Source organism: Bos indicus, chromosome 11 (genome assembly GCF_029378745.1).
Source record: "Bos indicus isolate NIAB-ARS_2022 breed Sahiwal x Tharparkar chromosome 11, NIAB-ARS_B.indTharparkar_mat_pri_1.0, whole genome shotgun sequence".
In the NCBI taxonomy this organism is placed as follows: domain Eukaryota; kingdom Metazoa; phylum Chordata; class Mammalia; order Artiodactyla; family Bovidae; genus Bos; species Bos indicus.
In genome coordinates this window covers 25,520,968-25,537,629 of record NC_091770.1, presented here as the reverse complement: position 1 = coordinate 25,537,629, position 16,662 = coordinate 25,520,968, and the positions used below count along the sequence as shown (strand labels likewise).

At 43.3% G+C, this 16,662-nt stretch overlaps 1 protein-coding gene across 5 annotated transcripts in view; it reads left to right on the top strand.

Annotated features, from left to right (window-relative positions):
- THADA (THADA armadillo repeat containing) overlaps positions 1 to 16,662 on the top strand; it is a 334,979-nt gene that overhangs the window by 241,122 nt on the left and 77,195 nt on the right. For all 5 annotated transcript variants that reach the window (XM_070798571.1, XM_070798568.1, XM_070798569.1 and 2 more), the window contains one exon: positions 11,040 to 11,134. In XM_070798571.1, coding sequence (XP_070654672.1) covers positions 11,040 to 11,134 — 95 coding nt within the window. The remainder of the gene's footprint in view (positions 1 to 11,039; positions 11,135 to 16,662) is intronic.

Here is a 16,662-nt window from a genome sequence, read left to right as displayed (position 1 = left end):
CTCGCTTGGCTTCCTGCTTCTCTGTCCTCATATTGAGCCAACTTAGCGCTGGTGCCTTTGTCCTCATTGGCCAGGCTTTGGGCTGACCCTCCGAAGGCTTGTGGGGCATGTGGGCAGGCCTTATGTGAATAAGTCAAGGGAGCAGGTTTGAGAGAGGCCCTCCGAAGGCTTGTGGGGCATGTGGGCAGGCCTTATGTGAATAAGTCAAGAGAGCGGGTTTGAGAGAGACCCTCCGAAGGCTTGTGGGGCACGTGGGCAGGCCTTATGTGAATAAGTCAAGGGAGCGGGTTTGAGAGAGACCCTCCGAAGCCTCACTCTCCTCCTCGCTGCCAGTGATGCCCAGCCTTCCTCAGCGATTGGACTGGCCTGCAGGTCTCTGGAAATAGCTTCCCCTCACAATCAGGAACTTAGTCCCGCTTGAGCCGGAAGGGACCCTTACCAGCCCGAAGGCCCTGTGTTCCTGGGTACCTACAGGGGGTCACTTTAAGAGGCCCTGGTTGAGTGGAAAAGATTCTAGCTGTGAGCACGCCTCCTTGAGGTTGAGGTGGGGCAAGATATACTCGCTGGTAGCATGTCTGTGTTCTGGCCCCCAGCTCAGCTGCTAACCAGTGACGGGTGGCCTCTAACTTCCTTGGGCCTCTTTTGTTTGGTTTGGTTTTAACATTTATTTACTTATTTGGCTGCTCAGGGGTCTTAGTTGTGGCATGTGGAATCTAGTTCCCTGACCAGGGATTGAACCTCGGGCCCCCTGCATTGGAAGCACAGAGTCTTAACCACGGGACTACCAGGGAAGTCCCGGGTGTCAGTTTTTTATCTGTTAAGTTGGAAGATCCAAAATGGGAAGTGGGTGAAGATGGAAAAGAACATAGTGAGTAATGGGCATGCAAGTACGAAAGAGCTAAGCAAATAGGGAATATTTATTGTCAGATAATGAAGTCTTTATCAGTCTTGTTGGCCATGTTGAAAACAGGCCTTTCTGGTGGCCCGCACAGAAACAGCTGTACTTCGAACCTCACTCTTCTCCAGACTGGCCACCAGGACACGCCACCAGAGCGTGCAAAGCAGCATGCTCTGATTGTTCAGCCCAGCCTCTCCCCTTTCATTGCACTGCGTTTGGGACTCACAGATACAATTTGTCTAGAAAACCTTGATGCTATTCTTGGTTTCTGCCCTGATCTTGGACAGGTCACTTGAGCTATGTGAGCTACTTTGTTGATTTATAAAAATGGGAATAATAATGCCTATTTTTCTCCTCTCAAGAATCTTTTAAAGATAAAATGTTTTTTGAAGATAAAACTTTTAATAAAATGCAGTTGATATTATTTTTGCGGCCAGGGCTAATTTCCAAGCGTGTGCTTCGCCAAGATTTCATGAACAAAGTTCGGACTATACTGTTAGAAATCCTCACCTGTGATCTACATTCAGACTTCTCTTGCAGCTAGTAGAAGTTTTCACTCACCTCACTTATATATTCTAATTTTTTAAAAATAATCTAGGAAGAAAGTAAAGTTTGAAAAGAAAGGGGACTTCTGTTAGCATTTTATGTAATAACTGAAGCTAATCCAAGCCCCAAACTGTACAATAAAAGTTTTCTTGGACACTACCTTTCTCCCATAATCCCTAGCACATTGCTTATTAAGTTATTAACCAGCAATTTCTCTGGCAGCATATTAAACTTTACTTTTAAACAAGTCACAGAGGGGGGGAAACATGCATCTCTCATAAAAGGAATAAAAAACATACACCCTCTAAAATGGTTTCTTCAGGCTTTGAACAAATCCCAACCCCCACACAAGGTCTCTTTTTCCTCATTCTCTCCACATAACTTGAGTGTTAGTACATTAATGAGAAAAAGATGCCTAATAGAAAGATGGAAAAATATGAGGGCCTCTGGGAGGGGTGGGTGGCTCCCTGGGGGTCCTCTGAAAAGGCAGGTGAGCCTTCTTGGAGGGAAATACAAAGCCTTGGCATTGAGCTGGTGGGCTTCCTCTCATATAGCAGCACTCCCCTGGGAAGCAGAGGCGGCTGTGACTTTGACCTTGACCTAAGCAGAGCCCTAGGGCCTTATGCAGACTGCCTGGGCCTTTGCCAAGTGCCTACTCAGAACCTTGGTAGAGTAGTTGGGGTCCTCTTTTCACAGAGGCAAAGGAGGGTTTCCCTGTTGTCTCAGCTGGTAAAGAATCCGCCTGCAATGTGAGAGACCTGGGTTCAATCCCTTGGTTGGGAAGATTCCCTGAAGGAGGGCATGGCAACCAACTCCAGTATTCTGGCCTGGAGAATTCCATGGACTGTATAGTCCACGGGGCTGCAAAGAGTCGGACACAAGGCAGCCTTTCCAGGGGCAGCCCCTGTGCCCTAGAGCATATGGCTTGGACATATGGTCCCTTTCTGGACAGACTCACAGCTCATGGTCTCTTGCCTTGTGCCTGACAACTTGGTAAGAATTCCTTACACATTGGTCAATACCCAGAGCAGGACATGAAGATGGCTTCACTTTAAAAGGAGAATCCCAATAGGAGGGTTGTGGGGCAGCTCATATGTGTGGGTGTGAGTATAAATACTAGCAGAGCTCCAGACCAAGAAAGGCTGGCTGGAAGCTGGAACATACCATAAAATGGAGTTCTGCTGCCACCAGCCTCCCCTCCCCCGGGGGAGCACAAGGTAAATGAGCAGGGCCGGGAGTGGGTGTTAGCCAGCCAGGGCGTGGCTAACAGGGGGTGTTGGCCCTGCGTGCTGCTGCCAGCTGGCCCTGCATGCAGATCTGAATTCTGTATGTTACAGAGTGGGGGCAAGAACTTATATATTCTGCAGTTCCTGACCATTTGGCATCTTGGTTTAAACAAATCCCCTATTGTTTCTCCAGAAATGTCATAGGAATGATTGCTTGGCTGGGGGCCGTGGTAAAAATGGAAATCAGAAGGGAGAGAGGGGTCCTTTTTATTTAATTTACACTTCCACATTTATATGACTTCATGGGGCCCACATCAGAGAAGTACCTCCTGGCTCCTCACCGCGGCAGCTCTTCCTCTTATAACCAAATGTAAGGCGAGATGGCATCTGGTCTGCGGACAGCTACCATTGCAGAGTCTCAGACTGCAGAGGAGTACAAAGATGGCCAGTGGGATCTCTGGGAGATCAGAGGAAGTCCAAAGAGACGTCCACCATTCACACTGTTCTCCGAGGCCAGTCTCTGATTGTTAGTCAGGGACAGTTTCCTAGAGGACAGGCTTTGAAGTGAGTTTTAAGTACAGGACATGGTGTGGCTCGATGTGTGTCCAGTGAGGGGACTGTGGCGGGGTGTGGGGACAGTTAGAGACCATTTCTGCCCTCCCTTTTCTGCCTCTTTCCCCACCGCATTGTTCTGCTCCTCCCACCTGTGGCCCAGCTTCTTACCTGCCCGCTCTCTGCCTTCCTCTTCACCTCCTTTCTCTCTTTTTTTTTTTCTGGCTTTCTTCTTTCCAGCCTATTTCAGTCCTGGGGGTGGTCCCCAGAATACTGCTTCATTAAGCTCAGTGCTGGCTCCATGGCAAGAGGCTTTGTAGCCACTGTGGTGCAGACCAGACGTGACCTGAATGGGAGTGAGTTCACAGAGGATCCCAGATTAGAGGGAGAGATTGCCATGGACCTTGATGGGCCCCTGCCAGGACTCATGACCCAGAGTCATTCCAAGCTATCAAACTGGCCAGCTGCACCTGTTTGATTTTCTGGACTTCATTCTTCCCAGCATGCGGCAAGCTTGCTTCCATCTTTCCCGCTTTCCATTCACTCACGGAGTCTTTCCACATCTCCAGGCCCTTCCTCCATGATGTTCTCTCACATTGTTTTGTGTGTGTGTTGTTTTTCTCCACATACACCCTCTACCACCACACACACACACACACACACACACACACACACACACACGACCATAAGCTCGTCAAGGCCAGAACCTGTCCCCTTCTCTACTCCTGTTCCAAGTAGGATACACCCCATGGTACTTAGTAAACGTTTCTAGATAATTAAGTTAAACCATGAGTCTAATCAGGATTCTGGGAGAGAGTAATTCCCTGGGGTCTCGAGTGACCTTCGACCTTGACTGTGTTGAAGTCCAGATGGATTTCTCAGGACTTAAACCTTAACAGTGGAGAAGGCAGTGGCAACCCACTCCAGTACTCTTGCCTGGAAAATCCCATGAACAGAGGAGCCTGGAAGGCTGCAGTCCATGGGGTCGATGAGGGTAGGACATGACTGAGCGACTTTCACTTTCACTTTTCACTTTCATGCATTGGAGAAGGAAATGGCAACCCCCTCCAGTGTTCTTGCCTGGAGAATCCCAGGGACGGGGGAGCCTGGTGGGCTGCCGTCTCTGGGGTCGCACAGAGTCGGACACGACTGAAGCAACTTAGCAGCAGCAGCAAACCTTAACAGACACTAGCAGCCTAAAGCCAGAACAGTTGTTTTCAGCCCTCTGAGGATGGCAGTGAATTCTTCTGAAAAAGTTATCCAAGGTGACAAGCAAAAATATGTCCAAAGTGAACTGTCTGTTTCTTGCTGGGAACCCTCCAAGGCTGCATGCTAATGGGCCCCGGGGGCCCCAGCCGTCCAGTGGACCAGTGGGGTCCCACCTGGGACCATTTGGAGCTTTTGGAGCTCTGAAAGGTCACTCCTAAGCACTTCCATTTGGGGCATGTCATCATCTTGCGTCATTTCCTACTGTCCCATCCATTCCACATCCCCTTTGTACTTCTTGTTATTTTTCAAACACGTAACATGCCGTCATCTTCGGACATGCTGCTTCCTCTGCTGGAGTCATTCTGCCCACGGTCCATCTCTTAGACTCCTCCTGCAAAGGCACTTCTGGATTTACCGAGGTGTTTCCCCCCCGGTCCACCCTTAATTTTTATTCTTGTCAACCCTCCTTTGAGCACCAGTCATACCACATGATTGGTTGTGTGTTTCTCTCACTAAACCACGGCCTTTCAAGGTTTTCTGACAGCCATTCACAACCAGAAAGAGACTTTACAGGTGACTTAGTATGTATCTTTGTTCCCCGTGTATATATCTGTGTGGATATATACACAAACATACCTGTGAAATCTTACATAATGTAAATTTTACTGTCTACATAAGATATGAACAGTTTGTAGAAAAATACAATGAGAGGGAATTTACTCAAGATTTAGAAGATTTAATTTCAGGAATGTTATCCACCATCATTTTGGATATCAAGAATACCCCACTGATACCATTTGGTATTATAGATGGTGGCATATTACCTGAAAAAGAAAAGGACATTAGACTAAATCAGTCAATATTTTTACTCAAAGTTATCACATTTTATAAATTATATCAAAGATAATTTATTAAAAATTCTTTCTGGGCAAAAATTTTCTAGAAATCCTATATTTAACAATTTAAGGGAGCGATGCTTACCCTGACTGCTTTGATGCAATGTGATTATCTTTCACTGCTCCCCCTTTCCCTAGCTAGCTCTCTCCTCCTTCCTCCATCCCCACTTCCTCTTCCTTCCTTTCTTTCTCTTAGGCTTTCTCTTAATACTAGTAGGTGGTCATCTAAACCTACTAGTTTATTTCATAACCAACAAAATGGGTCATAACCTACAGTTTGAAAAACACAATTCAGGACTCTAAGTTTCTTGAGGGCAGTGATGAATGCCACTGACTCATTTCGTCTTCATATATCCATACCCTGGCATTATTTTGGGCTCTCAGTTTCCTCTTAGTAAATGTTTTCTGAATGAATGGGCTTCAGTTAAAAATCGCTGCTGCCACTGGGATTCCGGAAGGGACAGAAGAAGTGAATAATTTATCACAGGCTTCCCAAGAGCTTCTGGTGTCCTCCAGACACTAGGGCCATTGTAAACATGTCTGGGAAGCCTTACTCTCTCTCCTCTGCCTTCTGCTTCCCCCAGCTTCCAGGAGAGAGGGCAGGAGGTTTAATGAAGTTCAGAGATCGAGTTCTTGGGTGGATATATGTCAAGGGACCAGTGATAAAAAGAGTGGAAGAAAGATTTAACAAGGCCTGCATTTCGCTTTATTTATGTACTCAGTCCTCATAGTACCTGATTCCTGTTACTCGTTCTAAAACCTCTATTATGCTGTTTTTTAGCCCATTTGTTAGACCCCGACCACTCCTGAGTTTTTTTTTGAACTCTTAATCTTTATTATACCATGCCCTGTGCCAGGATTTTTCCATCTGGGGGCAGGAAAAAAAAACCCCAACCCACCAAAACCCTGTGGCTTGGTTTCCTGTCCAGCTGGCTTGCTCTTTCCCAGGATTTTATTCCCATCATCAAAGTGGCTTGACAGACCGAGAACAAACCTCTGGCTCACCCTGAACTCACAGTGTACCATTTCCAAGTCAGAACAAACACCAAGTAACAGGGAGAGAAAAAGAAAAAAAATTATTTTCCTGACTTAGAAGCCAATTCAGAGTGAAGCCCAACTCTGATTCCAGACAGCGATGCTGTGAGGCTGTGGCTCTCCTCAAGGGTGGAGCCTTGCACAGTGGGCTGTGGGCCAGAATTTCTCTCTGAGTCAGTCTTGAAGGAGAAGCCATGGATGGACTCCTTTGTAGCCCCAGATCCTCTCTGTTTCCTGGAATCGAAAGCAGCAGAATTTGAGGGAGCCTCCCACGATCTCGTTGACTACATCAGACTTGGCGTAGAAGCTCAGTTCTGGGAGCAGTCAGAGTGGTCCCTGCCGAGTCCCAGGCTGCCAGGAAGGTTGGCAGCCTGTGCCAGGCCAAGAGAAGGTGCAGAACACTTCAGCCTGGCAGGGGGACGTAAAGATAGCCAACATTTCCTCTATTCATTTAGAACTGTTCTAAAATATATTAATTTAGCTAAAAATATCATGGAAACTAGGTTCCTCCCTGAGCTTGAAAGTCAAACCAATTTCCCAAAAACTTCCCTTTATGGTTCTATGTGACTTCATTAGCAGGAAAACATCTCAGGTGAGAAGTTATGACCCTGTGAGGTCAAATGGAGCAGGCAGTACATTTTTATACCAAGGAGCACCAGTTAGCACAGAGTATCCCATCTCCCATGGGTCCCCAGACCAGCTAGACTCCTTTCTTCCTGCCTCTATTGCCCCCTCTCAAAATCCCCTTGCTTGTCAGCTTTGTCTGTCTAAATTCCTCCTGTTGTTTACATTTGGGCTTAGGTCTTCATACATCTCTTCCATGTTTCTGCTGCTACTGCTGCTAAGTCACTTCAGTCGTTTCCGACTGCGTGCGACCCCATAGACGGCAGCCCACCAGGCTCCCCTGTCCCTGGGATTCTCCAGGCAAGAACACTGGAGTGGGTTGCCATTTCCTTCTCCAGTGCATGACAGTGAAAAGTGAAAGTGAAGTTGCTCAGTCGTATCCGACTCTTAGCGACCTCATGGACTACAGCTACCAGGCTCCTCCATCCATGGGATTTTCCAGGCAAGAGTACTGGAGTGGGGTGCCATTGCCTTCTCCGTCCATGTTTCTAGTCCACCCTATTATGTTCTTTCCCTTAACTCCTTACATCCTGTCCTGAGTTTTGTCTGTATTTTTTTCTCCAAAACAAGACAGAACTCTCCGAGGCCAGAAATCGTCTCTTGTGCATCTCTTTCCAGCACCTGGCTCGCAGCTGGATGTTCAGGAGGCATTCATCCTGCTATCTGCAGGCCGTTTATTATTCAGCCCTGTGCTTCATGTCTGATAATTCATTAACCCTTTGCACTAGGTTTCCTTGCTTTCTCTCCTGAGTGATTTTCCATTGGGAGGAGGAAAGATATCCCACATTTTAAACAGTGGACATGCCAGAACAGGGAATGATACTGTTATTAAAGTAATTTTTGTAGACTATGGACTTTTCAACTTCACAAGTCAAATTTGACTGACCTGAGGAAAACTGAATAGAGACAAAATATAAAGGTAAGATTTGAGGAGAGTAAATTCCAAATAGATCAGAGTGTTGCCAAGAACAAAAAATGAAACTAAGATTTCCCTGGTGGTTCAGTGGTTAAGAATCTGCCTGCCAATGTAGGGGACCTGAGTTCGATCCCTGCCTCAGGAAGATTCTGCATGCCACGGGCAACTAAGCACATACTCCACAACTACTGAGCCAGCCCTCTGCAAACTGCAGCGTATGCAGCCTAGAGCCTGTGCTCTGCAGTGAGAAGCCACCACAATGAGAAGCTCACTCACAGCAACTAGAGAAACCCCAGGTGCAGCAATGAAGATACAGCACAGCCACAAATAAAGAAATAAATAAATGGAACTATAAAGTACTAGAAGAAAAAGTACTAAAGAAAAATATATAAATCTATATTGAGGAAAGGTTAGACTTTGGTAGCATGACATAAAATCCAGAAGATAAAAATAATATATTTGACTGCATTAAACCAAACAGTTTTGAATTCCAGAAAAGTACTGTAAATAAGTTTAAAGTCAGATGATAAACTGCAAAAAAATATTTGCAACACATATGACAAAGGACAGATTTCCTTAATATACAAAGAGCTCCTACAAATCAATAAGGAAAATACCAATAACATAATAGATCGGAGATTTGATCACAGTTCATAGGAAAGGAAATTAAGATATTTTTGAAAAGCTTATGAAGGGATGGGCAACTTCATATAAAATAATTATGACTTAAAATAGTGAGGTACTGTTTTTCCACTTATCACCTTGGCAAAGGTCAAAAGGTTTAATCACAGTGTGAGTCAGATTGTTGGAGCTGGAGGGGAATCTTAAACACTGTTGGCGAAAGCATAAGTAGTCCCAGTCTCTTTGGAGAGCATCTGATCTAAATGAAGCAAAATTTTAAATGCATGAATATCTTGATCCAGCACTTAAGCTTCTACGGATTTCTCTTTTGAATATCCATTCATATGCATAAACTAATATACATATATCTTTATTACATCATTGTTTTCAGCAAAATATCCTAAACAGTCTGACTTATTTCATTAGGGGATGGGTACGTCCATGAAATGGAACAGTTCACAACCATTTCAGAAATGAGGCAAATCTGTGTTTTTTAATAGAATGATATCTTAAATGTATTAGTGAAAAAAAGGTAATGCTCAGAACTCAGTAAGTAGTAAACCACTACTTATATAAAAATAAACAAGTGGGTAGCTATAGATAGATGCTTGTAAAATGTGCCTGGAAGGATACGCTCTAGAAAGCAGCAATAGCGGTTGCCTCAGGGGAACAGAACATGTGGGTAGAGGGTGGGGGCATGGAAAAGGAACTTCATTTTTACTGCATACCCTTCTGTACTGTTTGAGTTATTTTTATACCATGTGCATGTGCTACCTGTTTTTTAAAACTAATTTTTAAAAATAACTGGGCATAGGCATGAAACTAGGCCAAATGTGAAGTGTACATATAAACTAGTCATTATGGCAGAGTCAGAGTCAGGGAGCAAGCAGCTACTGTAGGTGAAGTAAGTCAGGGAACAGAAATGAGGCAGGTCAGCAACAGGGAAATCTTGAAACAAGACAGTTTTGTTTTAATGGAAAAGTATCTGGTTTGCTTTTCGTGCAGATATCGCATGCCCCTAGGATATGGGCAGTTCAGGATAGAGTGAGAATAAACTTTAGAGAAATGGTAAAACTTAACTTATAGGAAGTGAGAAGGATACATCAAAGGATCAAGCCAGATGGAAATATACTAGCTGGAACTCATGTCGTTCCCTCATCCTAGGTTGGAGGCAGAGGAGCAGAGCAGGGAACACACGAATCACATGCTCACAGTGACTCTCAGTGAGGTGATTGCGGGGTCCATTGTGCCCGTCAGAAATCTGATTCAGGTCACAGAGATACTAGATGGCAAAAAGCCGGGGTTCAAACCCAGGTCTGTCCCTGTTGTTTTTACCTCTCGTGTGCATGTGCTCAGTCACATCTGACTCTTTGCCACCCAATGGCTCTTCTGTCCACGAAAGCTTCCAGACAAGAATACTGAAATGGGTTGCCATTTCCTCCTCCAGGGGATCTCCCTGACCCGAGGACTGAACCTGTGTCTCTTGCGTCTCCTGCATTGGAAGGCGGATTCTTTCCCAACTGAATTATTAGTACCCTTGGGAGGTTTGGGCACTTTTCTTGACCAGTATGAACTGAGGCTCAGAGTCAGGGAGATTCAGTACTATTCTCAAAAAAAAGTCTTCATTCTTCCATTTTGATCTAGACCCCCTCAAGCCAAGCCCACTTTTTCCAGCATGTAGTTCAAAGAGTAAAAAGACCTCCATTTATTGAAAGAAGAAAAAAAAAATCTCATTTATCAGGAAAGGAATGTCTGTCAATAGTGTTTGTTAATACTTTCATGTTTGTTTTTTCAGCTGCTTTTTTAAGTCTGTAAATACAGTTTATCATTTGTGAGTGCAATTCTCCTCCAAAATGCTAAATCACTGATATTCATAACCAATGATGTTTCCCCTAAATTTGTCCAGTTAAGAGGAAGATAATAGAATATGGTGTCATATTCCCTACTTCCCTCTTGTCTTCATGTAACTGGAACAGGGTATTGGTTTTTGTTTGTTTTCAGTTAATTTTCTTTGGCGCCAGAGCATAGAATTTTCTGTTTTGTACAAACACAGTCCCAACCTCCACCATAAGCACTAAGGTTTTATTTTCATTTTCTTTTCATGAGAAATGAAAATTTCACCATTGTCACCATCGGTGACTGTCCATCATTTTTAGCATTTGTTACAACTCTCTGGGGCTCACAGGTGGCGCTAGTGGTAAAGAACCCGCCTGCCAGTGCAGGAGACACAAGAGACATGGGTTCAATCCCTGGGTCAGGAAGATCCCCTGGAGGAGGGCATGGCAACCCATTCCAGGATTCTTGCCTGGAGAATCCCCATGGACAGAGGAGCATGGTGGGCTACAAGTCCATAGGGTCACAGAGAGTTGAACACGACTGAAGCAACTTAGCACACACACACACAACTCTCTAAGCCTTATGATATGCCTGGTAGAAAATACCCATTTTCTCTTTTCTGTGGCCCAGGCCTGAGAGAGAAAAATTACCAATTTATTTTCTGTTCTTTACCTTTCTAGGCAAAATCCATGTTTGGTGACCAGAGCTGTGTATATTGATATCCTCTTCCTGTTGACTTGCTGCCTTGACAAACTCTCAAAAGGCAACCAGCCAGGTATGATTCACAGTTACATTATATTTTGGAGTGATTACAGGTCTTTGAAATGTAGGTGGGGTTTTGAATGGCTCTCCCACGCACTCCCCCACTTCTACTTTTGCAAGACTAAACCACATATCAAAATTACACTTAGTGTCATACGCTTCCTTCATAAAAGCTTCCCAAGGAAACTTGTCCTTGTTTAGTTGCAAGTTTGTTTTCTATTTGGTCATTCCGGGAAGAGTCTGGACTCGACTCTTGTCATTTTCAGTAACTCAGGAGTTCATTCTGTTCCATTTTGCGGCAATAACCGAGTGGACTCATTTGTTGCTGGAGCCTAGATATTTGAGACTCAGTCTCCAATCTACCATGCACCACCTCAAGCTCTGACTTTGTACATGTTCCTTGGTGTCACGTATGTTTCCTGGTATGGGCCCCAGATCCACATGCAGTTGTTCTATTTTCATCATGATTCACAAAGTGGTTTTCTTAAAACGGAGAGGGGCAGCTCCAAAAAAAAAAAAATGTTTTGATGTGTTTATATAAGAGGCTGCAGGAAGTGCTGTACATGAGTTCCAGGCCACAGACTGAAACTGATTTTCATCAACACAAACTGGAATGCAGGGTAATGAGCCTGCAACTGGTTAAAATCAGCCTCTTCTAATTGATTAGGCCTGTCTAAAGGAGGCTACAATTACAAAGTCAGATTCTGAGTACAAGCAGGCCAGGCCTTTCCTCTGTTACATTTAGTCTGTCAATGATTTGTTGTCTTCAGTAAATATATTCAGGCTGTCAGAGTCCAGCTCTGTCCATATGGAATCCTGTTCCCAAATTCAAACCAATTTAAAATGCTCTGGGGGGAGAGGCGAAGCTGCCTCACTCAGATCAGTGTATATTAGCCCACAAGGCCTCTGTGGCCACGCAGAGGTAATAAGAACACGCCTGGACTTTGATCAGCTCCACATCCCTGCATAGGAGTAGCTGTTGCATCCGTTTGGTAGAAGAGGATCATATAGTTTTATGGCCGTGAAACGGTTCTAGTTTATACCTCTTATCCCAGCATAATTATTAATAGTGCCCCTTTTACTCTTGAAAGTGTCCAGGTTTGCACAATAAATCACAGGTCACTCTAGCTGTAAGGGACCTGAGGGTCGTATCCACTTTATTTTACACTTGAGTTAACTGAGGTCCAGAGAGTATAAAGAGATTATGAATCAGACGTTACCATGTAAATCATTTGTACCACTTTTAGTACCAAAAAATAGTTTCTACCATTTTTGTATCTCAGTTCCAAATTTCATGTAGCTTAGTAGTACTTCTCTGCTTAATGTTTTAAAGAGCCTCTTTCATGAAAGAGTTGCTCACTACTTACAAGTCCACTCCCTGGGTTCGTTATCATAGTTGTGTGATCGACTCTCATCTTTCATTTGTTGAACTAAGTTTTTCCTGGTGTGTTAGTACCATTATTTTTTGTCTGAAAGGGTTTACCCTTAAATATTGTAAAATACCCTTCTCTCTTCTCCGATTGCCTGTCCTTTACTAATGAATCATGAAGATGACTTTGGCCTTTTGAAATCATCCTTTCCACAAACTCTGGCATTATTTAGTGTTTATACCCCCAGTTAAGTGTGCTCACAAGCTGTTGTCACTCAACAGCATTTCACTTGCATCAGTGTATTATACCTCTTAGAGTCATTACTTTGCAGAGTAAGATGTGTAGGGGATAGGTCACTTTTACTTTTTTTTTTTTTTTGGTATGACAGCCATAGCTCTAAATATTCCATCCTGCCCTCTCTAGTCTGGCAGTCACTAGCCACATGTGGCTCTTGAACTGTTGACATGTGGTGGATCCAAGTTGAACTATTCTATAAGAATAAAATACACACTGAATTTCAAAGACTTGGTATGAAAAAAAAGTTTAATTTCTCAATAATGTTTATATTGATTACATATTGGAATGATAATATTTTTGATATATTAGTTTAAATAAAAAGTGTTATTAAAGTTAATTTCATCTGTTTCTTTCTACTTTTCATTGTTGTTGTTCACTTGTTAAGTCATGTCCAACTCTTTGTCACCCTGTGGACTGCAGCACACCAGGCTTCTCTGTCCTTCACTATCTCCCGGAGTTTGCTCAAACTCATGTCCATTGAGTCAGTGATGCTGTCCTTTTTAGAATATAACTATTAGAAAATCAAAATTTACATGTATGGCTCATATATTCCTGTTGGACAAGCACTGATTTTTTTTCCAGTCCTTTGGGAATTGCCCTCATAAACCACAGAATATATACGTATGTGTCTTTCTATATGAATGTGTGTATCTGTGTACTACATCCACACAAATAGCAATAGCAAATTTTCCTCCTTTGAGGATGAATTAGATTTTTAGAATTAATCAAGTATCAGATAAGGGTTTCCCTGGTGGTTCAGTGGTTAAGAATCCACCTGCCAAGGTGGAAGACTCTGATTTGATCCCTAGTTCTGGAAGATTCCTTGAAGAAAGAACTCACAACCCACTCCAGTATTCTTGCCTGGAGAACCCCATGGACAGAGGAGCCTAGTGCGCCACAGTCCATGAAGTCGTAAAGAACAGGACATGACTTAGCAACTAAATAGCAAGAATAATAAATCTCAAATAAAATAGTGGCCAAGGTAAGTAGCACAGTTTAGAATAAAAACAAACTGTGAGCTTAAAATAATTAAATCGATTCTTAGTGTTTAATTATTTCCAAAGGCAGTTTGAGCAGTAGCTACACCAAGCAAGGTGAGCACTTACCTGGATGCGTAGATTTCAGTGTGATTTCAAAGTATCATTGTGACAAGTTTACATTGTAAATGCCTTGAAAGAATGGATCATGCTAAGGTTCTGTGTCCCCCAGCTAAGCAAGTAGTAGGTGTGTATTACTGGCACAAAGACAGAAATATAGATCAATGGAACAAAATAGAAATCCCAGAGATAAATCCACGCACCTATGGACACCTTATCTTTGACAAAGGAGGCAAGAATATACAATGGAGAAAAGACAATCTCTTTAACAAGTGGTGCTGGGAAAACTGGTCAACCACTTGTAAAAGAATGAAACTAGAACACTTTCTAACACCATATACAAAAATAAACTCAAAATGGATTAAAGATCTAAACGTAAGACCAGAAACTATAAAACTCCTAGAGAAGAACATAGGCAAAACACTCTCCAACATAAATCACAGCAGGATCCTCTATGACCCACCTCCCAGAATATTGGAAATAAAAGCAAAAATAAACAAATGGGACCTAATTAAAATTAAAAGCTTCTGCACAACAAAGGAAACTATAAGCAAGGTGAAAAGATAGCCTTCAGAATGGGAGAAAATAATAGCAAATGCAGCAACTGACAAACAACTAATCTCAAAAATATACAAGCAACTCCTGCAGCTCAATTCCAGAAAAATAAACGACCCAATCAAAAAATGGGCCAAAGAACTAAACAGACATTTCTCCAAAGAAGACATACATATGGCTAACAAACACATGAAAAGATGCTCAACATCACTCATTATCAGAGAAATGCAAATCAAAACCACAGTGAGGTACCATTTCACGCCAGTCAGAATGGCTGCAATCCAAAAGTCTACAGGCAATAAATGCTGGAGAGGGTGTGGAGAAAAGGGAACCCTCTTACACTGTTGGTGGGAATGCAAACTAGTACAGCCACTATGGAGAACAGTGTGGAGATTCCTTAAAAAACAGGAAATAGAACTGCCTTATGACCCAGAAATCCCATGGCTGGGCATACACACCGAGGAAACCAGAATTGAAAGAGACACGTGTACCCCAATGTTCATCGCAGCACTGTTTATAATAGCCAGGACATGGAAGCAACCTAGATGTCCATCAGCAGATGAATGGATAAGAAAGCTGTGGTACGTATACACAATGGTGTATTACTCATCCATTAAAAAGAATACATTTGAATCAGTTCTAATGAGGTGGATAAAACTGGAGCCTATTATACAGAGTGAAGTAAGCCAGAAATAAAAACACAAATACAGTATATTAACGCATATATATGGAATTTAGAAAGATGGTAACGATAACCCTGTATGTGAGACAGCAAAAGAGACACAGATGTATAGAACAGTCTTTTGGACTCTGTGGGAGAGGGAGAGGGTGGGATGATTTGGGAGAATGGCACTGAAACATGTATAATATCATATAAGAAATGAATTGCCAGTCCAGGTTCGATGCAGGATACAGGATGCTTGGGGCTGGTGCACTGGGATGACCCAGAGGGATGGTACGGGGAGGGAGGTGGGAGGGGGGTTCAGGATGGGGAACACGTGTATACCCGTGGTGGGTTCATATTGATGTATGGCAAAACCAATACAATATTGTAAAGTAATTAGCCTCCAGGAACACATGTATACCTATGGCGGATTCATTTCAATATGTGGCAAAACCAATACAATATTGTAAAGTTTAAAAATAAAATAAAATTAAAAAAAAATTTTTTTTAAATAATCTAAATGGATTTTAAAAAATTAATTTGTTTATTTGGCTGTGTCTGGTCTTAGTTGTGGCACACAGGGTTTTAGTTACATCATTGCGGCACACAGACTGTCTAGTTGTGGCCAAAGGGCTTAGTTGCTCCTTGGCATGTGAAACCTTAGTTTCCCCAACCAGGAATTGAACCCACATCCCCTGCATTGCCAGGTGGATTCTTAACCACTGGACCACCAGTTCAGTTCAGTTCAGTTCAGTCGCTCAGTCGTGTCCCACTCTTTGCGACCCCATGAATCGCAACACGCCAGGCCTCCCTGTCCATCACCAACTCCCAGAGTTCACTCAGACTCACGTCCATCAAGTCAGTGATGCCATCCAGCCATCTCATCCTCTGTCGTCCCCTTCTCCTCCTGCCCCCCAATCCCTCCCAGCATCAGAGTCTTTTCCAACGAGTCAACTCTTCGCATGAGGTGGCCAAAGTACTGGAGTTTCAGCTTCAGTATCATTTCCTCCAAAGAAATCCCAGGGCTGATCTCCTTCAGAATGGACTGGTTGGATCTCCTTGCGGTCCAAGGGACTCTCAAGAGTCTTCTCCAACACCACAGTTCAAAAGCATCAATTCTTCGGCGCTCAGCCTTCTTCACAGTCCAACTCTCACATCCATACATGACCACTGGAAAAACCATAGCCTTGACTAGACAGACCTTTGTTGGCAAAGTAATGTCTCTGCTTTTGAATATGCTATCTAGGTTGGTCATAACTTTCCTTCCAAGGAGTAAGCATCTTTTAATTTCATGGCTGCAGTCACCATCTGTAGTATTTTGGAGCCCAGAAAAATAAAGTCTGACACTGTTTCCACTGTCTGCCCATCTATTTCCCATGAAGTGGTGGGACCGGATGCCATGATCTTTGTTTTCTGAATGTTGAGCTTTAAGCCAACTTTTTCACTCTCCACTTTCACTTTCATCAAGAGGCTTTTGAGTTCCTCTTCACTTTCTGCCATAAGGGTGGTGTCATCTGCATATCTGAGGTTATTGATATTTCTCCTGGCAATCTTGATT